At 55.9% G+C, this 27216-nt stretch overlaps 1 protein-coding gene and 1 long non-coding RNA gene across 3 annotated transcripts in view; one reads left to right on the top strand and one right to left on the bottom strand.

The window, feature by feature from the left end:
• Positions 1-107: 107 nt before the first annotated feature.
• Positions 108-7914, bottom strand: LOC149996763 (uncharacterized). 2 transcript variants are annotated; one of them, XR_016507255.1, is made up of 3 exons: positions 7809-7914; positions 1788-1955; positions 108-442 (listed from the first exon to the last, which is right to left on the bottom strand). It is a non-coding gene; the product is annotated as an uncharacterized LOC149996763 (long non-coding RNA). The 2 variants fall into 2 exon arrangements; XR_016507256.1 differs by lacking the exon at positions 7809-7914 and adding an exon at positions 6289-6481.
• The window catches only part of MLXIP (MLX interacting protein), a 40760-nt gene continuing 20216 nt past the window's right edge, over positions 6673-27216 (top strand). Inside the window, exon 1 of the mRNA XM_090257747.1 lies at positions 6673-7185. Coding sequence (XP_090113873.1) covers positions 6773-7185 — 413 coding nt within the window. The 5' untranslated portion in view covers positions 6673-6772. The remainder of the gene's footprint in view (positions 7186-27216) is intronic.

Here is a 27216-nt window from a genome sequence, read left to right as displayed (position 1 = left end):
TTGCTCCTTAGCTGCAGTTGCTGCCGAGTGCAAACAATATTGGCTCAGAGTTGTTCGATCTTCTGACAGTTCAGTAAATCCTAACATTCTTGTGTTTATGGCATGATTTTAAAAATGTTAGGCAGTAAATCACATTTTTAAAAACTTTACATACTGGTTTTCACTATTGTAAAGACCTGTTCACCCCCTTTCTTTCTCTCCAAGGGCATCCCCAAAGTACAAGAAAACGAGAAACAGCAGCAGACGCTCCATCGTTCGAGAACTAAGGCAACATCTGCAGTCCAAACCACTGTGTGTGGAGGTCAAAGCAGAATGGAGGAATGGAAATGAACTTCACGAGGCAGAGGAAGAGCAGACCCAAGTGCTGCAGGAATGGATCCCACTGTGTAGGTTGGTCCTGCCCGGAGTCCTAGAAAACCCCAGGAATCGGAGGCATCGGGTCCTGCAGAGGATTCGAAACAGGGTTTGGTTGAAAGTCTGCTTGTGAGACAGCCAGACCTCCAGGTTGCCACCCCCCCACCCCCACCCTGCAGAGTCTCGGCGGACTGCCCCCCTCATCCTTCTGCCGGACACAGGAGATTGAGCATCTAGAGGCATTAAATCAGGGAGACTCCAGAATCAGGGACAGTAGGCATGGAGGGGGTGGAGGGAGGGAGGTGCCAGAGGCTACGAGCAATGGATGGCAATTTAGTGGCGTGGGCAGAGCGAACAGCAAGACTACTGTCCCCTTCCCTGGCGCTGCTCCAGAGATTGGGCAGCTAAGCTTCTACCCTCCCTCCCAGAAGGCAGCTGGAGGTCATCTGTGCCATCTGAACCACCCAGAGAGGAGACCTCCACTTGGGACAGTCAGGAGTCTCCTGTCTACAGGCTGCCTGGCCACCCACGGACTCACAAGTTCACAAGCCACGTGCCTGCTGCATGCTCACTGATCCCATCGGTCATCCTAATGGGTGTCGGACTTTTGAGAAAAGCTTCCCACATAAAGAGGGAGCTCAGAAGGAACTAATGGAGAAGAACAAGAAGGAAGAGGAGGAGGGGGAGAAATGATGTAGGGAAGCAAAGAATACTTCAAGGAAACTGCAAGTAATGTTCTTGGAGAGACGAGACAATATTGCATCCATGACCCAAGAACAGGATGCTCTCCATATGAAGAAGGAACACTCAGATAATAAGGGCTTCTAAGAAGAAAAATGTAAGTGTGGCATAGATTAAATTTTTAATAAAATTTCCCCCAAAGCTAGGCCAAAGAGAAATAGAAAATATAATACAAATAGAGAGTTGATTCCGCAAGTCCAACATCTCATGGAAGTTCCAGAAAGAGAGGGGAGAAAAAATGTAAGGGAGAAAATAATTTTTGAGAGACCATAACAAGATGCCTCTCATCTGAGGACGTAAACCTCCAGGTTCGATGTCCACAAAGTGCCCAACTTCGTTAAGTGTAACAGGACCCACACCAAGGCACACAATCATGAAATTCAGAACAGCAGAGAGAGAAGATTCCAAGGCTGCCAGAGAGAAACACAGGTTACAGAGAAAGGATCCAGGGAAAGAAGGATGTTGAATATCTCAAAACACAACATCAGAAGACCCAGTACAGTGGGGCAGCATCTCTTAAATTCAGTGGGCAAATAATTTCCAAACTGTATTTCTTTACCCAGCCAAACTACCAAACAAGTGTGCAGGTAAGACAAAATCACTTTCAGAGGTGTGAAGTCTTGAAAATTCTGCTTCCCATGATCTTTCTGAAATGGCTACTGGAGGATTGCCCCTGTAAAACAAGGACGTACATCAAGAAAACAAAGGCAGCCCAGGCCAGAGTGGCTCAGTTGGTTGGGCATCATCCCTTAAACCGAAAGGTTACAGGTTTGATTCCCAGTCGGGCACACGCAAGAGGCAGCTGATCAATGTTTCTTTCTCACATCGATGTTTCTCTTTCTTCCTCCCTCTCCTGCTCCCTGGAATCAAGAAAAGACACAAAATTTAAAGAAAACCAACACAAAGGATCCAGGAAAAAGTAGATTTGACACAAGAAAAATGAAGTTAATTTCCGGGATGATTAAGGGGGGTCCCAGGACAATAGCTGCGTGTTAAGCTTAAACGACAACCAGCCCAGATTGTTGAGGCAAGGGCTCCAGGGAGAAACGCTGACACTGATAGAATGTGACAGCCCTGAGCCTGTGAAAATTACACTGAAAGATATTTACAAGCTATTGGATGAGGTAGGAAGGCTTAACGCAGGGGTTCAAAGGCAGCTACGCAAATGGGGGGAAAGTAGGCAAGTTTTAGCTCCAGGAGAAACAAAAACTTGAAAAATAAAGGAAAAGAAAAATCAGTGCACAATGTGGCTGAAGAACACAGTATTTTTGTAGTCAAAATAATAAAACCATTACTATGAATTTAACAAAATATTATTTAACTGCATTGGAAGAATGGGGGAGAAAAGAGGTATCTAAGAAAGTAAAGTGCCCTGGCCAGGCAGCTCAGTTGGTTAGCGCGCACTCCTGATACACCGAGGTTTGTGGGTTTGATCCCCGGTCAGGGCACATACAAGAAACAACCAATGAATGAACAACAAGCCTCAATCTCTCTCCCTCTCTCTCCCCCCCTGGCCCTGTTCCTCTCTCTAAAATCAATTTTTAAAATTATTAAGAAAAAAAATAAAGTAAAATCATTCTAACATAAGTCAATAGGTAATGTGTGAGATGGAAGATTCTGGACTATATGTGAGCATTTTTTAATGTGGAGCTAAATACTAGACGTAATAACTAACAAATGTGAAAGCGGTTGCCTCTAGGGAGGAGGTGGGTGGCACTGAATGACCAGTTCAGACGGGTGGTAAGGGGCACGGTGGGGGTGGGGCGGCTAGGGATGCTATTGTTAGGTATAAGCTTTCTAACATGATTTGATTTTTTAATTATTTTATTTTTATGAAAGTCTTGAAAGTTATAATTTTAAAATTCTACTTTACGTTTTATTTTCTTGCTCTGCACTGTTTCTTATGTCCTCTGTCTTCCAGGATTTGTTTTGCTGGAGAAAAACCTCTAGTAATTGTTTCCAGGATGGAAACAATTGAATGAAAAGGCCATATAACCTTCTCTCCTCCAAAACTTATTGAGGTATAATTTACACACAGTGAAATCCACCCCTTTCAGGTGTGTATTGCTATGAATTCTGACTTCCACAGTCATGCAACCACCATGACAAATAGTTCCCCTGTTCGTCTCTGCAGTCAGTGCCCTCCCCTCCCAGCCCCTGGCAACCCCCGATCCGGTTTCTGCCCCTATCATTTTGCCTTTTCCAGACGTCATATAAATGGACTCAAACAATACATGACTTCTTTTACTGAGCATAATGCTCTCGAGAGTCATTTATGGCTTTGCATTTACGGGGACCTTGGCAATCCGAAGGGATAGTTGTCACCAGGCATCAGTACTGTTCACTAAACATTTCTGGCTGTCCGTTTTCCGGTCATATGATCAGATTGGACTTCCTGGCTCCCTTGTGGTTGAGGGTGGTCATGTGATGAGTTCTGGCCAATAACCGGTGAGTCCATGTCCCTTTGGGGCCAAACTGTTTAATTAACAATACAAGCCCCTGTTGAGGTCTCTCTTTCCGCTGTCACGGTGACGGTGATGGGGCAGCCTTTGCAGTGGTGGCTGCGCTACCTGCCTGAGTCTTGCAGTGACTACAACCAGCAGAGTCTGCTCCAACCTGTCGTGGACAGGTAACCAATAGACAGGCAGCTGGACCAGAAGCACACCTTTGTGGGTTTAAGCCACTGGGGTGTGGGTGTGGTTTGTTATCTCAGCACAGCCTGTCCGGAGGCGGAGGCGTAGAGAAGGCTTGTGTTTTCAGCACGTTGGGAAGTTTTCTTCTATGGCTGCTTTCATTATTTCCTCTGTCTCACTTTCCTCTTTCTTTCTGGAACTATTCGGCAGGTGTTGGAACTTCTGAATCTACCTTCCACGTCATTTAACTTCCCTTTGTCCTTTTGGCAGTTTTCTGGGAGAAATTCTCAGGGTAATCTTTTAGCTTACTACTGTGTTTCCAGCTGTATTCATTTTGCTATTCAACTCAGCTTTTCCTTTTTATTCATAATTGTGTATTTATATTTATTTTCCAAGACCTCTACTTCTTTTCCATGATGGGTTGGTGCTTAATGCATGCAGACTTCCGTATTCTTTGTAAGCTATTCATTATTTTAAAAGTCCTCTGTTCTGTTAACGTTCCTCCCTTGCTTGTTAGCTCTCGGGTAGCTTTCTTCACCTGTTTGCTGGTGTTGCTGGTCTGTAACATTTTGCATCTGGGAATTCCTCTTTGCTTGATGGCTGATTCCATTACGATGGAGTGACTACAATGCTTCTGACCTGGGGACAGGAGCTGGCTCTGCGTCGTGGTTTGCTGGCTGTGGGAGCTCTTTGTTCTTCCTGGGGTTCTCAGCTCCCCGGGGCACCGCGCGCAGGTCCCTCTGTCACTGCCCAGCACTCAGTGCGAAGGGAGGTGGCCGCCTCAGCCTGGATGCCCTGCAAGCAGTTTCCATTTTCCTGAGACCTCCTTGTAGCCATTCACTGTGAGCTTGGAGCCCCCTCCAGACCTCCCTCTCGGGGATCCTCTGCTGCCTGCATTTTGAACTGTGATTTTTCCCAGTTTGTTTCTTCTCTAATAGAACCTTTGCGAACTCAGTGAGGACTGCACCAAGCATGTGTGTGCACCAAATATGGGCCAGTTTTTACCCTTAGCCTCGAGAGCTTATTTCCTTCCAGGAAATTGATGTTTATTTATTTATTTTTTTAATTAAATAAAAGTATACCTCCTCCTTCATGGCTGTCTTTTGTGTTAAGTAACCAAACAGAAATAAAGAGTACACTCCCCCCACCAAACGTGTACAAGTAATAATTGTTGGAAATTAGAAGACAAAAAAATGACCCCACCCAGAGATAATGAAATAACTGGTGTTAACCTGGTGCACTTTCTGACATATACATATTAATATATGAATTTATTTATTTTTGAAATTGATATCAAACTACTGATAACTTTTTAGAAGTTGTTTTTCCACCCAACAGTACATCACGGACTTCTTTCCACATCAACAAATACACGTTTGCATCATTTAATACGTAGTTGTTCCAACGTATTTGGGGCCATAGTATCTCCAATGACTTGTCTCTCGTTAGACATCACATGGTTTCTGTTCCTGCTTAATAAATGGTACTACCATCATCATCCTTGTGCATATATCCTTAGAATGAAATTCTAGGAGTGAAATTGCTGCGTCCGTTGTGGCTGGGCAGTTAAGAATTTACCAAGAAGAAAAGTTTTCAGAGGAAAGCAGGCAACGCAAACGCTGGACGTTCAGATATTTGCAACCAGAGTTCAAAGCGGTGGTTTGGGCCGGGGTGGGGGTGGGGGGGCGCATCTCCAACTCACACCGGAAGCGGGCCGTCCCTCGTGGCCGAGGCCTCCGTAGAGACGTCTAGGAAAGGAGTCAGTGCGGCCAACTGGGTGAGCCCTCCCTCCCTCCGGTCCCCAGTGCCCTCCCCCGCAGGAGGGGGGCGGGGCGGGCGGCCTCCGTCCAAATCTGGAAGTGAAACTGGCGTCCAAGCGGAGCACGGGGCGCTTCTGTGCGGGGCTGGGGGGGCCGCTCTGGGCCCAGGGCCCTCACGGGGCCTCCTGATGCCCTGCCCCCCCGGAGTCTCCCTACCCCGCCCCCCTCGCAGTGCAAACTATGAGGCTGAGCCATGGGAAAGCGCTGGTTCTGCTGGTCAGAGCGGCTGAGTGCCGGCGTTATTCAGGTGCCCCTGGCTGGTTCGCCTCCTTCAAACTGGCCTGCGTTTACTTAGCGCCCCTGCCCCGCTCCACACTTCGTAGTCATTTTTAAAGTCACACCCCTCTGAGACAGGAATTGTCCCCCCCTCGACAGAAAACAAACATGGCTCAGTTTCCCCTTTTTAATTGTTTAGAGGCTGGCTCGCCCTCCCAACCTAAGATCGTCACAAGCGCCCCTTCCCCCACCGTGAGGCCCCGGGAAAATGCCCTAACTTGGCAGAGCCCCTCTCCAGCTCCGGTGGTGAGGCCTCGGTGAGCCGTGTTTCCGATCGAGCTTTCTCGTTGGAGAAATTTCCTTTGGTTTTCAGAGACTCGGTCTTCTCATCAGTAAAATGGGAACAACAAGCACAGAGCCCGGCAACCTCAAGGATGAGCTGTTCGGACAGTTCCGGGCCCTGCAGGAGAGAGCGGAGCCGGGGGGAGGGGAGGGGAGGAGAGCCCCACCCCACCCCCACCCACCACGTGGAGGGCCCGCCCCGCCCGCAGCGAGGCCTCTGGGCGATTTCCCGGAGCGGGGGCTGGGTCAGCACGGCCGGCCTGGCCAACGCCTTTCCCGGGCCACGGCACTGGCGCGGGGCGCTACCTACCCACCTCTTCCCCCAGCACCGGGGCAGCCCGGAGGGGGTCGGCGCGGCGAGGGGCGGGGCTTGGAGGCGTGGCCCAGCCCCCCCCACTTTTTTTTTTTTTTTTTTTTTTTTTTTTTTTTTGCTTTTTGTCCGCCTAGAGACGCCAAGGCTCCCCTGCGCCTTTAAGAGGCAGACGCGGGCAGCCGATTGGCCAAGACGCGCCGGTGACGTCACGCCGGGGCCCGCGCCCTCCCCTTCACGCCCCACGGCGCACTCGCGGGCAGTCCCCGCGCGGGCCGGGCCGGGCCGGCGTCCCCTCGAGCCTCGCTCGCCCGCGTCTCCCGGGCCCCGGGGGATGCCCCCGGACGGGCGCCCCCATGGCCGCCGATGTCTTCATGTGCTCGCCGCGCCGGCCTAGGAGCCGGGGCCGCCCGGTGCTGCTCAAAGCCCCGGTGCCTGAGGACGACGACGACTCCGACACTGATGAGCCGTCCCCGCCGCCGGCCTCCGGCGCGGCCAACCCGGCCAGGGCCCACGCGAGCGCCGCGCCGCCGCCACCCTGGGCTGGGCCCGGCCGCGAGGAGCCTCCGCGCCGCCAGCAGATCATCCACAGCGGCCACTTCATGGTGTCGTCGCCGCACCGCGAGCACCCGCCCAAGAAGGGCTACGATTTCGACACGGTCAACAAGCAGACGTGCCAGACCTACAGCTTCGGCAAGACCAGCTCCTGCCACCTGTCCATCGACGCCTCGCTCACCAAGCTCTTCGAGTGCATGACCCTGGCCTATAGGTAGGGAACGCGGCGACCCGGGCCGGCCCCACCTGTCCAGCCGCGCGCCCTCGGACGGCAGGAGGGCTGGGGGCTGGGCCGCCGGCGGGGGGCTTGACCTCACGCGTCCCCTGCGGCTCTTCCCCCTTCGGGGGGTGCATGGGTTCCCGGGCTCATCCCCTGTCCGCAGTGCTTGGCTGCTTCCGGCGTAAGGTTCCCGACCCACCCCGTCCCCTCCAGGGTCCCCAGGCCACCGATGTTGGCCCAGAAGGAGGTGCGCCCTGTGTTACGCGGCCCTCGCCAGCCCTCCCCGGCGCTTTGTGTGTTTCTGCGGTCAAGACCACCTGTCCGGGGGTGGTTACCTGCCGGTTCCCGTCTCGAATGGTCGTGTAAAATCTCGGGGCCTGTCTCGTTTATAAAGAGGGGGCAGGGTGACAGCCCCGACCGGTGTGTCCCGGTGGGTTGGGCGTCGTCCCGCAGAGCGAAAGGTCCTAGTTCTATCCCCGGACTGGGCACAGGCCTGGCTTGCAGGTTCGGTCCTTGTTGAGGCCCCGGGAGAGGCAACCGATGGATGTTTCCCTCCCTCTCTGTCTCCCTCCCTTCCCCCCTCTCTAAGAAAAAGGGGGCGGGGGTGACAGTCGTACCTGCCCCACTGGCTGTTGTGCAGATGGAAGGAGACAGCTCGTGGGGACTCCAGGCTCTGGCTCAGAGTTAGATGCTCCGCAACCTGCGCTACTTTTCTTGTTGTCCCGGCAGAGGGACGTCCCCCTTACTGGGAGGTCCTCCCCCCACTTGGGAGGGGCCGTGGGTGTCCCCCGGGAGGACTGGGAGCCTGTCCTGCTGGCGCGTTGGAGGGATCCTTGGCCGGCGCTGAAACGTTATATGGAGGTGTCCGTGCTTAGGGCAGGCGTCCCAGGCACCGTCCTGCGTGTGGGTTTGGCTCTGGGCGGAGGTCTCGCTCCTTTGCCACTGAAATGCGCCTCCTCTCCCCTCCCCCCACCCCCACTCTTTTCTTCCTCGGGGCCGGTGTTCGGTGTTTCTGCGGGTAACGTCTGCAGCAGAACTTCCTTGGACTGGCTGCACTGCCCAGAGCCAGCCCTGCCCTGAGCTCACAATGGGATCTCCGCCAAGTGGGGGGTATTGATTTATCACTGGACTGGCTGGGGCTGTCTTCGCTCCACTCTGCGGGCAGCACAGGAAGTTTCCTGGGAGATCCCAGAAAAGTGTAAATACTAGAGCAGGAACTCCCCCGCAGCCCTGCGCGCCGCCCACCACCCTTGTTTTTGGAGAGCCATGAGCCTGAAATGCATCCAAGTTAAAATATGACACATTGACCTGACGTTAAAACGCTCGACAATGGGCTCCGGGTGGCATTTTCCTCCCCCGGATTAAATGATTAATCCCTGTGTTCCTTTGTTATGTTCGTGCCCCCACCCTCCCATTTCCTTGCCGAGCCGATGGCCGCAGGAGGTGACCCCCGGCGCTCCCCGCCCCTCCCGGCCACGCAGGTCCTGCTCGGCCGTGCTGCTCTGGCCTTGCCGGTTTCAGCCGGCACGGAGCCTGTGAAGATGTTCCCTATGTTTCTTAAAGCAAATGGCATTCAGATTGCAGCCCTCCGCCCTCTGTTGGCCCTGCCTACTCCACCTCGGTTCTGAGCGCTCCCATCAGCATCAAACACATGCTGCAGCGGGAGGGGGCCCTTCCACGCAAAACGAGGGTGAAAGGCAGGAATGTGTTTTACTGAAACACTCAGCCCTCTTCCTTATTTTAATACGAACTGCATGTACAGGGAGGGACTGGCTGACTGCGTGGCGGGAGGGAATGGGCCAGAAAACTCATCCAGGCCCCAGGAAAGGGGAAAATAAGCCAGCCTCACCTTCGCCCTCAGTTGGGGTAACCTAAAGGCTTGTTATTAAATCACACCAAGGAACTTCGGTGATGGCGTTTTCCCCTTACTCCTCTCACAAGTATTTGGCAGCTGGCCGTTGCTCAATTAACTTTCTTGATTGCAAAATGCACCCTGAGTTTGGTTGGAGGCTTCCCTTGCTCCAACACCTCCCACCCCACCGGCTTTGCAGCTTTGCTGCCCCGGCCGGGCCCCCGGTAATTCCTCCTGAAGATGCTCTTTGTCTCTGTGAGGCTGGCCCGCACGGCCCTCGAGGTGAGTCGGCCGTGTGGAACTTGGGGACCGAGGGACCGAGGAATGAGTCAAAACCAGCGGTCTGGGCGGTAGCCCCCGGCCAGTGGGAAGCAGCCCGGGCAGAAGGGCGTTTCTGAGCTGAGCTGTCCTGTGGTGACCACCGGCTGGGCTCCCAGAGAAGCAGGGCCCAGGTGGGGGGGGCGCCAGGGACGAAGCCTTAACCCCAGAGGTGGTCTGACTTCCCTTGCAGTGGGGCTGAGCCTTCCCAGCCCACTGCCAGGTCCCTCCTCCTCGTCCTGCGCCGCGAGGAAGGCCGGGGGTGGGGTGGGGGGCTCCTCTTCTGTGTGGCTGTTTCTGGCCTGAGCTCTTTCTGCCCAGCTTCCTCTGTCCCCTGGCCTCCTCGTTCTCCCCGCCTAACTGCCTGGTACACTCTGTGCTTTCCTTCTCTTGGTTTCCTGTAAACTGCTGCCTTCCAGCTGTTTCCAGATGAGGTTCAACAGCTCTCCGGGGGAGGCACTAAGAGCGGAGGAAGCTGCGGTTACTCCCCCCCAGTCCTGTGAAGTGGTCTGGGCTCCTGGGTAGGAGCTGTGCCTGTTGTACATGCAGGGTCTCGGACTCCTCAGGGTCTTGGCGGGACTGGCTTGGGACGGGGAAACAGGACACGTGCGGGATCGGGGCTGTGTGAGTGGCCCAGTGGCCCCCGTGGGTGAGCGCATTGCTGGTGGCCCTCCAGCTTCATGTGGCTTCCTGGAGACCCGTGTCCTTACCCCTCTGATGCCCAGCAGCCCTATCGCAGGACGTCTGCGTCGTGGAGGGAAAGAGGCCTTTCCCCAAGGCAACACCGACGTGATAGGAGCTGGCTTTCTCGGCCCTTCCGCCTGCCCCTGTGGAACGGGGAGGGGAGAGCTGGCCTGCAGCGGGGCGCACGTCAGGGTGACCTGAGATCACGTCCGTGCACGTGTCTGGTACCTGGCAACGAAGAGGCACGCGGAAGTGTAACAGGCGGGACCCAGCTCTGCCCTGGCTCCGCTGACACTGGGTAGGAGCCCAGGCTTCCCACCTGTGAACTCCAGGGAGGGACCTGTCTGAGGGGGTCTCACAGCGTGGCTTTCACGTGGCTCCCCGACAAACTCGGGGAAGGTGCCGTTTGCCCGTACCTCCTGCGGCCCCACAGTGGGGCTCTGGGCTCGAGAACGTGGTTCCTGGCTCTCGCCCGCTGAGCTGAGCGCTGTAAGGAATGTCGCACGTGTGTAAGTCGCCCCCCCGGGCTCTGCACGTGTCCGGTGTATCGCCCTTTGGAGTCGCTTTTGGTTTCGCTTCTCTGCCTTTTCGTGAAGCTCTTTATCAGGGGGCCTCGGCGTGGGCGTCCGGGGCGGCTGGGGGTCTTCCTGCATCTCCAGGGACGAGGACAGCCTTCTGCCCAGGGGGTTCTGCTGGCGGGGGGGGGGGGGGCGTTCGGGGGAAGCCTTTTAGTTTGCGCCTGGAGGATAGATAGCCTTGGGACCCAAGTTTCCAGACTGTGGCCTCCAGCAGGTGTGGCCTGTGTGGCAAGCGTCTGCTCCTGGCCCGGGGCGGGAGTCTCTGCCAGATGGAGGGAGCAGTAGGCACTCAGGGTTGGAACCGGGGCCCTTCCAGCGTCAGGGTTTCTGTAGGGGAACTTTCTCGTGCTGGGCCTGGTCACGGGCTGTACGTGGGACCCGTTTATGCCGATGACGAAATGAGTTTTCCTCTTCTGCAGTCTTGCTGCTCCCGCGCCGTCTTTGGGCTTTAACCGTGACATAGTGCACCCCTAACGGGCCGCAGGGAGCGAGGCCGCAGAGGCGGGGAAGACGGGCTCTGCCCTCCAGCGCTCTCAGGCCGTGCATTGGTGGCGTTCCAGCCTTTGATGTTGTGGTCATTTGTCACAGCAGCGATGGGACACTAATACGGGCTGGTTTCCACGGTTCCTCGAGGTGATGTTTGTAAGCACGTGACCCGGGCACGAAAGGCTTGTCTCCTCCTCCTCCACAGGGGAGCACAGCGGGGCGCCCTGGGGTCGTATCCAGCTCTGCTGTTCAGGGCGCCTCGCGATAGGAGGGCCCTTGTTACGGAAGTCTGTGAAGTGGGCCTTATTCTTGTTCCCCAGTACAGTTCCCGCAGTAGGGAGTGGAAGAAAATGAACTTTGCTTATTTTTAAGGATTCGTATAATGGCTGGTGAAGAATTCAGTGGGAGCTCCCGTTCCCCAGAATGGAATGACTTCTTGGGTGTACTGTGTGCAGTCCAGACAGCAGACAGCTCAGGGGATACACTCCGTCTTCCGCTGGGATTCCGTGTAGTCAGGATTCGGGCCGCAGAGGTGCCGTCGTCAGAGCTCTCTCGGCCACATGGGTCAGGGACCCCCTTGCACTAGCCCACGCGGTGGGGGTTTATTGCAGGGGTCAGCAAGGGTGCTGGTAACCTTGTGACGAGCCCAGGAGTCTTTGGACTGCCCGACTCCAGCGGGGGCCGCAGCTGGGCCCCAGGCAGCTCTGCGCCCTTCTTTCCTGGCACCAGGCGCCCTTGGGCGGCCGGTCTGCTCTCTCAGGCCCTGCTCTCCTTGGCGGTCTGCTGCCGCCAGCAGCTGGCCCTCTTACCTGCTGTCCCGTGCTCCTCTGCTCTGGCGCTTCTGCCCCGGCTCGGCTGGAGCATGCCTGTGGCCTGCGTTTCACATGCAGACCTTGCGTACAGCTCCCCGTTCCCCTGAGGGCTCTTGGCCGGCTGTCTAACTGCATTAGCCTCTTGGCCTCCAGTTCAGATGTTTGGGGGGGAGGTCAGCGGGCCCCTCCCTCTCGGAGCAGCCCCTCACCAGCCGCTGAGCCGGCACTTGGCCCTGGCACGAGTGCGTCTTCCTTTCAGAAGTATTACTCAGGTTTCTGTCGTGTGCCAGACACTGCTGTAGCTCTTGGGGATACAGTAGTAAGCAGGGCAGGTGAGTCATCTCCCCCCACGGAGGCTGCGTTCTAGTAGGGAGTCCATGAGCAGGGCAGGTTTGCGTTGTGTGGGGAAGAGCCCGTAGCAAGAGGGAAGGTGGCAGGTGACGGGCTGGGGCGGGCAGGTACTTTATCTCAGCACCCACGTCCTTTGAGGAGGTGACATTGCAGGTTGAAGGGAAACCCGAGTGGATAGTCACTGCGGGCAGTGAGAGAGCCCTAGGCGAGGGCCCAGGTGGGATGAATCTGGCACGGCCCAGGGCTGGGCAGAGGGCCAGGAAGGCGTGGCGGGGGTGTGGAGGGCAGGGGACGGCAGGGCAGGGGCCCCGGGGGCCTTGGTGAGAGGTTAGGAAACTGCCCGTCGCACCAGGGATCATGGCTCGTTGAGGCCGCTCTGTGGAGACCAGTCAGTAGGAGCCACAGTGGGAATGGGGTACCCCCGGGGGGCTGCTGGCACCACTCTTAGACGAGGACGGCAGCAGTGGTGGCGATGGGAAGCGCATGAGTCAAGGGGGGCTTTGAACGTGCTGGTGGAGCGGGCATTTGCGGTGAAAGAAAAGAAAGGGGTTAACGGTGACTCAGGTTCTGGCCAGAGCCCCGGGGGCCACTGCTGAAAGGAGGAAGCTGAGAGGGCCCATCTGCATGGCCGTGGCCTTGGCTGCTCTGTGCCCTCACCGTTCCTGCCTGCCGCGGCCCCCCGCCCGCCCCGCAGCCAGAGCTGCCACCGCCGAGGGCCTCACAATGGCCCAAGCGGCCCTCCACGTGGCCCTGACCTGTCTCAGCCCTGGTCTCACGCCTTCCTGCCCTCTGGTGCCTCACGAGCGGCTCATCGGGAGGTTTTAGGGTTTCCAGCTGGCTTTCGGAGAGTAGTGTTTCTTTTGGTGAACGTACAGCGTCACGTGTCCCGAGTGGTATTTTCACTCACCGAGGCTGGCTGTGATGGAGGCATATTGCCGCGTCTTGAACACCCTAAAGATATTTTTCCGACTCTAGCATTCTTGGTGTGTTGGGTCAGAAAGGGCCTAGAAGGAGGCAATGTGGAAGGGGTTCTTTTGGGCGCCCCAGCAAGGTCCAGGATCTGGGGAGACAATTCCCGGAACAGAATTCCTTGTCGTTAGCTTTTGAGCCTCAGGAGTGAACACGAAGCATCCGACCGAGGGGCAGTGAGGGGGAAGGCTCGGAGCTCGGGAGGGGCTTGACTGGGGCAGGACCGTCTCATGGGGAGGTTCTGGGGTGAAGGAAGGGGGTGCCATTTGACGGGACTCCAGACAGCTGATTCGGTTACAGCGGAAACAGAGTGGTCACTGCGGGTCAGGCCGCGGCGGCCCCTCTCCTGGCTCTTGTCTCTGACCTCCGTACGTGACCTCGCGGAGCAGGCCTCTGTCGCTGCCTCCCCGCGTGAGCGCGTGCGTGTGTGCGCGCGCCGCGCCTGCTTTTGCACCCCCCCCCACACACACACACGCGCGCTGTGTTTGAGCTGCCCTGGGAGGGTCCCGGCAGATGGCCGCTGCGCTTCCTGAGCGCCCACGCGCCTGCTAAGCCAGATTGGAACCGACGTTGGACTCATTAGAGCGACAGCGTTTCCTCTGCCCAGGACGAGTGCACTGAAGAGCTGGGGAATTATTCTTTTAAGCTTAGGACTTACTTTTTGGAATTTGCCTGTATGTCCGGGCCTCCTTCCAGGAAAAAAATTCTAACACCCAGAGATCACCACTGTTAGTTCCCGACTGTTTACCCTTCCAGCCCTTGTGGGGTTTTTGCTTGTTTTCCTTTTTCTTTTTTTGGCATGGTGAGTGTATTTTTTTTCCACTTAATAGATTGTGAACACCTTTCCAAGCTCTCAGATAACTCATCTGCAATATTTTTTAGGGACTGAATGGCATTTCGTTGCGTGGATGCACCATTGTTTAGCTAACCCCCCTCTGTTGGTGTTTGAGACACTTCATGGCATTTGGGGGTAACTTTAAGGTGTTTCTGGGTCCTTGTCCTGTTCACCTCTGTCCCTATACCCTTGGTTTGCTACTTTCTCTGAAAATGTCTCTGTGCCGCCGCCTCCTTCCTGACAGAAATTCCCCTTTACACTGAGAACCTTCCAGCAGGACTCTTGAAGAGAGGTGGCAGTTGGCATGGCCGCTCTAGGACCCCCGCCTTGCTGTGGCCCCCGCCCTCATCAGTGAGGTGTGTGGGGGGAGGGTGGTGAGTGGGTCCAGTGCTGAAAGCGAGCCTTTGCTCGTGCCCCTGGCTGCTGCCAGGCGAGCTCCCTGCGTGTTCATGCGTGTCCCTGGGGCCTGCAGAGGGTAGGGGACACGATGGCAGGGGGTTGACACAGCCAACAGCAGTGTGTGCGCCAAGACTGGGCTCCGAGCTCGCCCGTCCCTGGGGACCCTGCTGCTGGCTGAGAGGCTGACTTTGCAGGGACAGGAGAAGGGAAGCCTCCCTTGCTTTGGTTGGACCAGAGGCAGGGAGAGTGCGGAGCTTCACGAGAGGCTGCGATCCCAGCCGTGAGTCCGCGTGACGGGGAGCAGCGTGGGTGCAGTCCGTGCGCGTTACAGATCAGGACGCCAGGATGCCTTGGTGCGTGGAAGGAAGAGCTGACCAGCTCTCTGGAAACCATTTCAACACTTCCTGTCCTGTCGAGTCGGGAGATGCTGACCTCTGGCTCTGTGTGGCGCCTGACTCGTCAGCCTGCTCAGCTGTGGGCTGTCTGTGGTTACGTTTAAGGACTGGCTCAGGCCATCTGACTCCCTGGGCCCAGCGGACAGGTTAGCTGGCCTCCTGCAGCCCCCAGGCCCAGCGGCTCCCTCCTGACCCAGGGCCGCCGTCGGAGCCCAGCAGTGCCTGCCCGCCTTGGCCTCCTAGCTCGCTCTCAGGCTGGCCACCGTTCATCAGACCGCACTCCATTGCCCGTTAGCTTCGGAATTTGTGGTTTTTTTCCTCCCCGAGAGAACCCTCTGCTGAAGGTGTCGTCCGTGGGGCAAAGGCCTGCTTGTGAAAAGCAAGGAGTGCAGTTATCGGTTTACCCCTGGCTTGTCCTTGGCATTGTCCTTGCACGGTCCCCGGGAGCTGGCAGGCAGGTGGGGCGGGACTCACCTGTGCGCTCCCCGGCCTTTCCCGATGCTCCTGGAGCAGCTGCCGGGGCCTCTGCGTGGCCGGCTGCTTTTTGCCGATAACGTTGCTTGCTTAACCTGTTCTGAGCTTGTGGCTGGTTCCTTGGAGCTGTGGTGTGTTTGTGCCCTGCTTTGAGGTGATTGCCACTGGGTTATAAAACACGGGGGAAGTGAGAAGTGGTGGGAGAAATGCTGTAATCTGCCGGCGCCCCCCACACAGCTCTCCCCGCAGAGAGAATGTCTTACTTCCTGCCCTAAAGGGCCCTGGCAACGCTGGGAGCGGCCCCTCTGGCCTGGGAGCTCTGACTGAGGTCTTGGGCGCGCTGCCTTCCCAGGCTGCCTGGGAAACGGAGCCGGCAGCACAGTGGAAAAACTTGACGCTTCAGCCCTTCTCTGTTGGCGAAGGTCACTGGGATTATGTCAGGGAGGCTCAGCCACGTCCTGGGAGCCCAGCTCCGGGGAAGGAGATCCGCGTCTGCAGAACGGCCAGCTCTGCGCTGTATCACGCCTGGGCGCCAGCTGGTGCTGCTGCGTCCTCGTGCGTTGGCTGACACTGGTTATTATGTGTGTGACCCCCCCCCCCCTTTGTTCAGTGCGATGTCTCAAAGTCATGGGGACCAGGCTTAGGAGTGAGTAGGGGAGGGCAGGCCTTTCAGCTGGCCCGTGATGGGCTGTGGCGGTCTCCCCACAAAGCCGGCATTGTTGAGGGCAGAGCACCGGTTCGCCGGTTTGAATCGCTCCGGTGCTCCGAAACTGGCTGTTTTTCTTCTGCTTCAGCTGTGTTCCTGGGAGGGGGGGGCCCGAGGAGGGCCGCCCTGTCCAGAGGGAAGGACGTGCTTTCCTTGGTCCTCTGCTCAGCAGCGTCTGAGGCGACGAGGCGCCCGTTCCAGAGCAGACAGCTGCCTCCTGGGCAGGGGGCATCCCAGGCCGCTCCCGGCCCCACGCCGGGTGACGGCCATCGCGGCCTCTAGGCACGGAGCCTTCGGATCAGGCTGCTTGCTCGTGCCCTCGGCCTTACTTGGCACTCGCCTGCCCAGTACAGGAGACCACCTGCTCGGCCAGGTTCCCCGCCTGCTGCCGCGGCCGGCGTTCCTGCCGCCCTTTCGGCCTGGCATCCGCCCCTGTCGTGTGTGTGATGCTTCAGGCTGGAGGGTTAGTCCATAGAGCGAGCGGTTTCTCGGGCTGGGTGCCCCGATGCAGGCCCTCGAGACTGGGACAGAAACTTGTGTTTGGGTTCTTCCGATGTCAACTTAGGGCCCGTTGTCTCCCCTCTGTCCCCTCATTCGGTTTCATGTTTGTGTGGCCAGATGAGTCACGTCAGCCGCCCAGTGGAGGTCCCAGCCCCACGGAGAGGACGGCAGGGGCCCACGGGGTGGGGGCGGCTCAGGCCGTGGCAAGAAGGCCCAGGCTCCGTTCCTCCCACTGGGGGAGCGCGGCTCCTCTGCAGCTGACCCAGTAGTTCTCCAAGTGCAGTTGTGGTTATAGAATGGCATTTGAAGAGCTTAGGAGATGGCCCTGGCCCCAGACAGCCAAGTCAAAGTGCTTTTTCTCAAAGACAAAGCTGTAAAGGCAGGAGGAGATGATACGCGGTGGGCAGAGCTGGATGGGAGGGCGGAAATGTAAAATGACCTTAACCACCGGGTTGGTTCTTACTCAGAGTCTTGGGACCCACCCACATGGTATGATTTAAGGAGCACAGAAGAATATAGCAGTGCGTCTAAATCACTTCTTTTGTTCGGTCCTTTGAGTTTTGTGGCATTGAAGCTGTGTAGCAATTAAAATATGTTTGCAAGAATGCCTTATGGATTTGCCCCTCTCTCAAGGAATAGGGTTCCTTTGCTCTAAGCCAGTTTTCGCTTCGTCATCCCTTTGATAAACTTAGCCGCTACTGATGAAAAGTGGAAATCTCTCTCAGATGCGTGGGAACCCCCACTGCTTCTCGAACACCTTGATGAGACTGTAACTTGGTTCTTTAGAAACCTGTTTCCGAAAAGTATATGTTGTATCGTTACAGTAACCTTTGACGGTCTCGCGCTGTTGAGGCCCGTTCGCTTTTCTGACCAGTGATCTTGGGCCCTTGAGTCAGTGTCCCCTCCGGGCTCCTCCGGGTGCTTGGCTGCCGCTTGCCCTGCAGTGTTGGCCTCTTACGCTCCCGTTTTGTCTGGTGCCTCCCGGTTTCTGTCCGTTTGCGTAACTTGTTACGTTGAGTGTAAAATAAGAGTGGTTAGGGTACTGAGGGTTTAGAGACTCCCCTTTGAGTCAAGTGCACAGGCCTTTATTTTCTGCCTTGAACTATTTTCAGTTACTTCTGTATAAGTAAGTTAAGCTCTAAAGAGCCGTGAGATAATGCGGTATGTGTAAGCCTCTCTTACAGAGCAACCTTAAGCCGTTATTTGTCCGATCGCATTACTGAAGGTTGCTGTCAAGAGTGACTTCTATGTACGATAGAAATTCTCTGCAGATCATGTGAACGGGCCAAGACATTAAACTCTTAAGAAAATTGTAGTGTATTCTTATTTATGAAATGTGGCAAATAAAAAAGTAACTCCAAATCAACACGGTAAACTGTCCCCTTGGTAATTGAATGTTATTTCCCATTAATTATGGGATAGAAATTCACTTTTTCCCTTCTTTACAAAATGGGCGTAGTTTTGTAAAGGTCTCCCTCACCCCCTTGCTCATTACGTCAAAGTGGAGAATTCAGTCATTTCAGAAAAAAAGAGCAGAATCACCTGAAACACTGTCTTTAAACTTAAATACCCTATTATTTTGTTACTGTGTTCTTTTTACCTTTTTTCTGTACCTATTTAGGTAAAAATAGACCTGCACTATCATTTTCAGTTGTCTTTTGAAGAGCAAAAGCTTTTAATTTTGATGAAATCTAGTGTGTGGGTGGGGTTTCATATAGCCATCATTTCTGTGTTCTCTTTAAGAGGTTTTGACCCAGGATCTCTAAGATTTTTTTTCTATGTTTTCTTCAAGAAATTTTATAGTTTTAGCTGTTACAGTTAGGACTACTATCCCTTTGGAGTTAATTTTTGTATGTGGTGTAAGTTAGGGCTTGAGAGTCAGGTTTCAGATGCTGCTTTGGTGAATGTTCTTGTGTACGGCTCTTCTCTTCCTACTTCAGTTATTTTCTGAGGGTGGATTCTTAGGAGTAAAACCGTAAGATCAAAAGGTATTTACACCAAAACCTCTGATGTATGTTGCCAGACTGGTTTTCAAAAATCGTACCAATTAGAAAAGACAGCCCCCAGAATGGGAGAAAATATTTGCAAATCATCTACCTCATAAGGGATGTGTATCTAGAATGTGTAAAGAACTATACACCTCAGAAATAAAAAGGCAAACAACCCAATTAAACGGACAGAGGTCTTGAATAGACATTTCTCCGAAGATACAAAGATGACCAATAAACGTCCCTGAGCATGAGGGGCTCGTCCCAAGGGAGTGAGTTGTCTCGATTGATTGTTATCCATGTTTCTCCCTCTCTTGCTCTCTTCCTTCCCTCTCTCTAAAAAATAAATATGAAAAATCTTTTAAAAACCCCAAAACACGGAGATACTACTTCGCACCAGCTAGTGTGTGGTCAGTGTTGGCAAGGGAGACGGGCCTCTCCCGCACTGCTGGCAGGAACGCAGCATGGGGTGGCTAGTGTGCGGGCAGCCGCCAGGCAGCCGCTCAAGGAGGCTAACAGAGAGGAGCCACTTGCCCCGAGAGAGGGAGGCTCCGGTTCACGCACAGACTTGTAGGCGAATGTGTACGGACGGCAGCATTGCTCGTGACAGCCACACGGCGGAAGCCCCCGAGATGCCCACCCGCTAACGAGTCACTAAACCAGACGCGATAGAGCCATACAGCGAACTCACGGTTCAGCCGAAGAAGGGAACGGAATACTCGCTGCAGCATGGAGGAACCTTGACATCCTTCCGCGGAAAGGCCAGGCACCAAAAACCCGCGCATGATGTGGTTGCAGGGATCCGAAGCGCCCAGCGTGGGCGCGCACCGGGCCGGAAGGCGGCTCGGGGGCAGTGCAGGGTTTGGGGGGGCACTGGGTGCTAGGACACCGCGTGTCATTTGAGGGAGGGGAATGTCCTGAAGTCCGGTGTGGGGATGCTGCGCGCCCTGTGACCTTGCACGGGGCCTTTGCGTGGGCAGGTGTATGGCGTGTGAACGGTGTCCCTGCAGTGCTGCCACCAGCACAGCCCTGACAGCACTGTGCCCCCCGGCAGTGAGCCCGGGCCCACGTCCTCCCAGCCCTGGGCGTCCTTCCTGTAATCGAAACACTTAAATCCGTCCTGTTGAGGCTTAATGTGTAAGTAACAAAAGACACCTTCTAAAGTGCACCGTCCTGAAGTTTTGACAGGTGCGTAGCCACGGCAGTCACGGGACAGAACATGGCCAGCGCCCCAGAGGGTTCCCCGGGAGCCTTCCCGTGCCGTCGGCGCGCTCGCGGGGGGTGCAGTAGCCTCGCCGTCTGTCCTGTGTAAATGGGATCACCCTGGCGTGTGCTTTCTGCCTGACTCACTTTGCTCAGCATGTCTGTAAGATTCATCTGTGTCGCTACATGTATCGGTCGTTAATATTCTACTGCACGCATGTGCCAGTTGGTCTGATCCACTCGCCTGTTGACACACATTTGTCTGGTCTCCACCGGCTTGCGCAAAGCTGCCATGAATGCCTGTGCCAGTCTTGTTGCAGACATGTGTGTTCATTTCTTTTGGGTACGTGCTGGGTCGCGTGTAGGTGTGTTCAGCTTATCGGAAACTGACAGACTTTTTCAAAATGGCTGTACCTTTTTAATTTTATTTAAAATTCTTTAAATTTTTTAAAAAATTAGAGACACAGAGAGAGAGAGAAACATCAATTTGTTGTTCCTCTTATTCATTCATTGGTTGATTTTTGTACGTCCCCTGAGCGGGGATCGAACACGCAGCCTTGGCATGTCGGGATGATGCTCTAACCAGCTGAGCTACCCAGCCAGGGCCTGGCTGTACCTTTTTTTAAAAAAGTATGTACTGTTATTACTGTACTTTTAAATATCTTTGTTAATCTGAAAGACAAAGCAATGGTATTGCTGGTGACTTCTAATCTGGAATAATCCTTCTGCCTTTTCCCCCGGGCACGGACTTCCTGAAGCAGCCAGGGCAGCTGTCTTGAGGAATGCCCCATGTTCTGTATGTGTTTTCCTGTGCTGAACACGTTCCTCTGTCCCCTGGATTTCCTGTAAAGCACATGCTAGGCCCAAAAGGCTGTGTGCTTCCCAGTCACACCAGAGATGCCAATGTCAGGGTGTCCCCCTCTCAGGGGTACCCCATTTGGTCATTTGCTTAGAGGGCTCCCTTGTGAAGAGATGGCTTTCTCTCTGCCATCAGCAGTCTGGGGTGCGCAGATGATTTTGTAGAACCGCTGGGACGTGGGCGTGTTCCCACCATCTCTCTGTTTGGCACTGACCTGTGACCTTCGCTTGCTGGGTTTTGATTTAGAAGAGACTTCCACCGCTAGTGGTCAGCCCGCTGCTAGTACAGGAGCCACCTTTCCAGAGCTTCCCTTTCTGAACCCTCTCCCCGGTTTGTCTCCGTCCTTCTCTCCCGGTTCTTGTCCCGCTTTGCTCCGCACGCTGGAATGACAAGCTAGCTCTCCCTCCCGCTCACCATCCCCTCGGGCTGCGGGTGCAGAACATGACTCTGGGCCTAACGGGGGCTGTGGGGGAGCCGCCGGGCCCTCCGCGCTCGTCCTTCCCCAGCGCTGGCCGGGCGCGGGCGCAGCCGGGCTGAGACTTCGGTCCTTCAGGCCCCAAACGGTCCGGGGCTCGTACCTCAGCTTCTTCCCCCATCAAAGCCAAGGAGGGAGGAGGGAGGCGACCCAGAAGCCAAACCGCTGATATTCTGAGAAAGACCTGTAATTCCTTCTACTTGAAAGAAGCCCTTTTCTCTCTCTTCCTGTCCCTGCTTAACTCCTGCTCATCCTTGGAGAGGGCTGCTGCCTGAGGAGAACGCCGGGACCCGCTGCGCCCTTGGGTGCCTGTCGTGTTTCCGCACACTCCCCGCGAGCCGAGACACCCCGCCCTTCCCGTGAGCTTGTGAGGGCCCACGGACAGAGCTGGCAATGGGCGGTCCCCCAGTCCCCACGCACGCAGCCTGACACGTCGGGCTGCGGTGGGTGCTGCGGGGTGTCTCACCCCCGGCCTGCAGGGGTCCCCTCCCCACGGCAGGGGCGCATTGCCTCCCGGTTGGAAAAGCAGGTGGAAGTGCAGGCTCAGTTCTTGAGTCAAAACACTTCTTGCCCTGAACCTTACAAAGAGCAGAGGGATTGGCCTTTCCCTTCTCCATTGTTCCAGCGGCCTCAGAGCTGGCTTCTTAGCGTCCGAGGGTGGCTGCTTCTCGTTTGGTGCCTTTCGTTAGTCTTTGTTCTTGCAGACTCATAGAGTTCAGGGCTTGGAGCAGCGGCAGGGCTCAGAGTGTCACCCGCTGCGTCTCCCTCTTGCTGGCCCCTTCCAGGTCTCCTGTCTCTAGCCTGACTAAGTGGTGCTTGATAAGGGCAGGGGCGTGACTGAGGAGCCCCCCCAAGAGCTGGTGCTGGAGGCGAGTAAGCAGTCCCCAGCCACGCTTCCTTGCTGAGAGCCCTCCTGCGGGTGAGGGGGCTGTGCGCGCAGGTGATGGGAGACCGTGAAGCCCCCCAACCTCAGCTCCTCTTGAAGACCTATTCGGCTTTCCTGCTACGCAGATACTCACCTGCGGCGGAGAGTGCACGTGCGCATAAAAAAGTCAGGCACTTGTCCCTGTGCCGCCCGCCACGGGGCATTTGGTTGCCAGATCTCCTTCCACGCTGCCTCTCTCCTGCTGTCCGGAGCCTTTGCTCCCCACTCCCCCCGACAGGCGCTGGGAGCCTCGGCCGCGGGGCCGAGAGGCCTGTGGTTGTGCTTGGTCCCAGCCCGGGGCGCCAGAGCAGTTCTGGGAGCGCGGGGACGTCCGCTGGGCACGCAGGGCTGCTGCCTGGGCGCCTGCCGGGTTCCGGCCGCTGTGAGTCCGTTCCGGGTCCCGTGCTTCATTCCGTTCTCACCTCTGCTCTGCCAAATAGGTTGTACACACCCCCCCCCAAGAAAACCAAGTTCAGGAAGGCCAGAAGCCAGCCCCAGGCCGCACAGTGGGTGGTGGGGACAGCATCGTTTCGTCCCCTCCCACGGCGGCAGGTAGCAGAGTGACTGACAGCGCCCTGTGATCGGAAAGGCTGCGTCTGGAAGGCACACTGTGTTGTCAGCCGTGAAGGGCGGCCTGGCTGAGATTCTGGTGACAGATGAGTGACGTCAGGACCGGCACAGGGGACAGGGCCCAATTCCTCAGTGGAACCTGGGGTCCCAGACGCCAGCCGGCTCCCCCTCTGCCGGGCAGGTGGAGCGGGTCCTCGCAGCCGCAGGAAGACCGCACCGCCATGGTGACAAAAGCAGACCCGGTGGCCGGCTTCCAGCTTTGTTCACGAGGACCTCGCTCCTGACGCTCCGCCTCCCCCCAGCGCACACTGGTCCCCAAAGTCTGTGGGACACGGGGCACAGAGTCCCCTTGCCATCTGGCTTAGTCTTCCATCCACTATACCCCACCGGCGTGGGTTTTGCTGGTGAGTGGGCAGGGGAAAGACCCCACTTCGAGGCCTCGGGTGTGAGGTCAGCGTGTGTCGCTTTCTGCGCGGGCTTTTCCCCCTGCTCTGCAGTTCGTCCGGTTCCGTGCTTCTGTCTGTCTCCCCAGGAGGCCGTGAGGCACAGCCGCCTGACCTTGGTCTGGGCGGGCGGCGGGGACATGACACACTGAGACATCATCGGCCACCCCGCGTCTGGGTTTGGGTCTGCGAATAACAGTTGTTCCTTTCGACAGAAAGGACGTAGTGAAAATGAGTGTATCACAGAGGAAAATGTAGGTGTTTTGAGCCTGGTAAAGATGGAATACGGTCCGTGTCTCAGGAGACGAGCGTCAGCAGAAGGGGCTCCGTCTTGGCGGGCCGGTGCGGACGCACAGGGTTCCTGAGATGGCGCCCGAGGGGGCCGAGGGGGTCTGCGTGCCTCTGACTTGGTGGCCGGCCGCCGGCCCTCGCGCTGGTCCCACACTCCCGCTCCTATGATGGGTAGCAGCGTGTGTGGGGGGAGGATGAAGAGAGCGGCAAGTTTGGGGGTCAGCTGATCCCCAGTTGCAGATGGAAGGGAAATTATCTTTAGCAGGCGAAGGTAAAACAGATTTTATTTTGGAATTTTTATTATGTGAGGAGGGCTGTAGAAGGGTTTTACTGGTTTGCATTCTTTTAGAAATCCCCCCTCGGAGATGAACCAGAGGGCTGCGGCTGTGGTGGGGTGGTAGGGACCCTCCTCTCCTTGCTCGTGGGAGTGGCCGCTGGGGGCACCCGCCGCCCCTGCCGCTCACCTGTGTTCTTCAGCGCCAGCACCTCGCCTTCTGGGGACGTGCGCAGCTCAAGACTCTTAGGACTGGGGGGTGGGGGTGGGATGAGCTAATTCATTTCTGTCATCTAAAAAGGGAAATTGAGGGCCGGGAGAAGAAATGGCTTGTCGAGCAGAGAAATCACACCTGCTTAGCGTCAAAGCTGGGACTGCAGCGCCAGACCCACCTCCTGGCCCAGCTTGTTCGCTCTGTAGCGTGCGCTCCCTCTCCATCTGCGCTGTCCCTTCATGGTCCCTAAGATGAGCAAACCTGGAAGAAGCGAGAATCCGTAATTTACAAAGGTGTGTTACCTGATTTTAGGAGGTGGGGAGGAGGTGGGGGAGACATAAACCAGCCTAAATGAATGGGACACGTCCACGTGCTCCCTCCCGGCCCCTCTCCCTGGAAACACATGCGCATGAGCGTCTGGGGCTCAGACAGAGAGAACTGGGGTGCGTTTGACATCAGGGTGACTGCTTGGGGGGATGGGGCCCGGCAACGGGGCGGGCGGCGCGGGGCTGGGCCAGGGAGCAGGGGCTGCTCTGGTCACGAGTGGGGCTCCGGGCAGCCCGGAGGCAGTGGGGTTCCCTCAGGAGCCCCTCTGCACGTACTGTGCGGTGGCACTGTGCTGGGCACGGGCAGGCCTCAGCGCACAGACCGGCGTGGCCACCCTGTGGGGGAACGCCGCAGAGGCGGGTACTGGCGGACGGTGGCAGGTCCACGCTGCTGTGGGGGGCACTGCTGACCGACCAGCCGCTCGAGCAGCCCGGGAAGGCCCCTGCAGGAAGCTCATCGCGAGCAGAAGGCATTGGGCTAGTGAATGAGGTTTTGCTAAAACCAGAGGGATGCAGCTGGGGGGCTCCGCCTTGGTGAATGTGGAGGACTTCTCTCCTGTCTCTAAGCAGGGGAACCTCTGAAGGACTCCCGTCTGGGGAACGGCGTGGACAGACGTGCGTTGTCCGGGTCATTCCAGCTTTCCAGGTGGGGGGGAGCCCGGAGCGGAAGGGGGCAGCTGGCGTTCGAGCCTGGAGGGCACCCGTGGACGGGGGCAGAGGGAGAGAGCTGAAGAGCCTGGGCTCAGCCCCGAGGACATGGAGTTAGAGGCTGAGGGCAGCAGGGGGGAAGGCTGGTGGAGGAGACACTCGGCTGGAGGCGCCCGGAGGGGCCGGGAATCACCGGGAGGGGCCCAGGGAGCGGCGTCAGGTGTTGCCGGCAGATGAGATCTGAAAGTGACTGTCGGGTTTGACAGTGTGGATGTTATCGGCATCCTTGGCAAGAGCAGCTCTGCCGGCCTGCTGAGGCAGAAGCCAGGGCCCGCCCCGTGTCTGTCACTCACGCCTGCTCACCCGTCTCGTCCCCTTTGCCCTATATAAACAGCCCCTCCCAGCCCCCTCTCCGCCCTGCTCCTGCTCCTGCTCCTGCTCCCGGCCACTGCGGGTCTCTGACGCAGCACATGCTTGGTTGTCTGCCGGCCTCTCCCTGGAGAATATGAGGCCAGAGACTCGCTTTTGTTCACTGCGCTATTCTTAGCCCCGGGACTAGGACTAAATAAGTACATTGGGTGCACGGGTCAGCGTAGTGTCCTGGAGATAGTGGTGTTTCAGCCGGAGTAATCTGGCCGCGGTACTCATGCCATGTGTGGCCACGTGCAACCTGAAAAGGCTCCAGTGCTTGTCACCAGCCTGTTTCCTTAGTTAATAAGCACCATTTAACCCAGGGCGTAGGTGCTACAGAGCACTGGCTGCCAGCTCCGCTCCCGGCCCCAGAAAGGTTAGGCTTTGATAGATGTACCCAGACTGACTTCACTCACCTTACCTCGGTGGCACTGGGACCCTCGTTATTGTCAAAGTTGGGGTTGGGGGTTTCATGTTCAACAGGGAACAGATTCCGTGGGTTTTCTCTGTTAGTCAAAGCTGACTTTCAGAAAAGGAGCCAGTGCTTTTGAAGCCTATTTATAGACCTTGGCTACCTGGAGAATGTTAGCTTATCCTTTGAAATGCATCAGCCAGCTTCAGATTTCTCTGCCTTTTAAGTAGGATATGCAGCTGGCAGTGCCTTGAAAATGACTAATAACGACGATCGTGGCCCTTGTTTCCTGCCCGTCTTCACAGGAACTCAGACACATTCGCAAACACGCTCTACTGTTTTCACGTCTCTGTAGCCGGCTTGGAAAGGAGTCCTAACTCCAGGTGTGTCTGCTGGCCCGAGACCTCTATTAACGTGTTTCCTCTTTAGGTCGGGTGTGCGCAGTGGGGTGGAGTTGGGGAGCACTTGGACCTACCTGTTGTTGCCTCTCCCCCAGGTGGCTGGACGGGCTCGGGAAGGGTGTGGCCTCTGAGGTGGTCGACGAGGCTGGTACCCGGTGCGATGGGGACTCCTCACCTGGGTCTGCGGCCGAGCCGCTTTGATCAGGGAAGGGTGGCGGTTACCGTGTCCCTGGGTGGGGCTGTGCTGGATACAATCACGCGTGGGCAGTGCTTGCGTCTGGGCGCGTAACCGTGTGCTTTTGTTTGTCTTGCTGGCTTCTCTTTCTGAATTTCCTTTTTACATTAATTTTAAATGTTAACGGAAGTGTTGGGATTAGAAACGCGAAGGACACGCGTGAAGAAGCTTACAGAATTCCACACAGCTTCAGACTCCTCTCATGCTTCAGTTAAGTAGCGTGAATAACTGGAGAAACGCGCGCCGACCTGGGACGGTAACAACCCACGCCGCCCACGTTAACTTATTCGTTAAGTGCGACCCCAGTCAAAGCACTAAAATAGTTTTCTTTTGAGATTTGACAGCATGACTGTGAAGTTCACATGGAGGAATAAATAGACAAGAAATCAAAAAATTATTTTTAAAAACGATGGGACTGACCTTATCTAGATAGTAAACCATCCTACTTTGTGATATGAGCACAGGATTGGATGTGGATCAGTGATCCATGAGGCCCCCAGGTCAGACCCTAGTTCATATTATAATTAGCATGTTAATGGAAGTATCATAAGTTAATGGAGAAATGAGGTAATCAGATAGCTAAGTAGAATGTTTTTGGTGAACTGTGTAAGGAACTAAATCAGTTTTCCCCCAAATGAATCAGAGTTAAACATAAAAAGTGAAACCGTTAAAAAACACATACCACCCTGGCTGGTGTGGTTCAGTGGATTGAGCGCCGGCCTGCGAACCAGAGGGTCGTGGGTTTGATTCCTAGTCAGGGCACATGCCTGGATTGCGGGCCGGGTCCCCAGCTGGGGGCACATGAGAGGCAACCACACATCGATGTTTCTCTCCCTCTCTCTCTCCCTTCCCCTTTCTACAAATAAATAAATAAAAATCTTAAAAATTAAAAAAAAAAAAAACCCTCAATGGCTAATAAACATAAAAGTAACTAATAAGTGGGAATCAAAAGATCAGTGGACTAAACTTTTGCTTCTCAGGTTAACAAAC

The sequence above is a fragment of the Furipterus horrens genome, unplaced genomic scaffold, assembly GCF_987537825.1.
Source record: "Furipterus horrens unplaced genomic scaffold, mFurHor1.1.pri manual_scaffold_11, whole genome shotgun sequence".
NCBI classification, from domain to species: domain Eukaryota; kingdom Metazoa; phylum Chordata; class Mammalia; order Chiroptera; family Furipteridae; genus Furipterus; species Furipterus horrens.
Note: the sequence above shows the minus strand (reverse complement) of the source record. Positions and strands in the feature narration are given on the sequence as shown.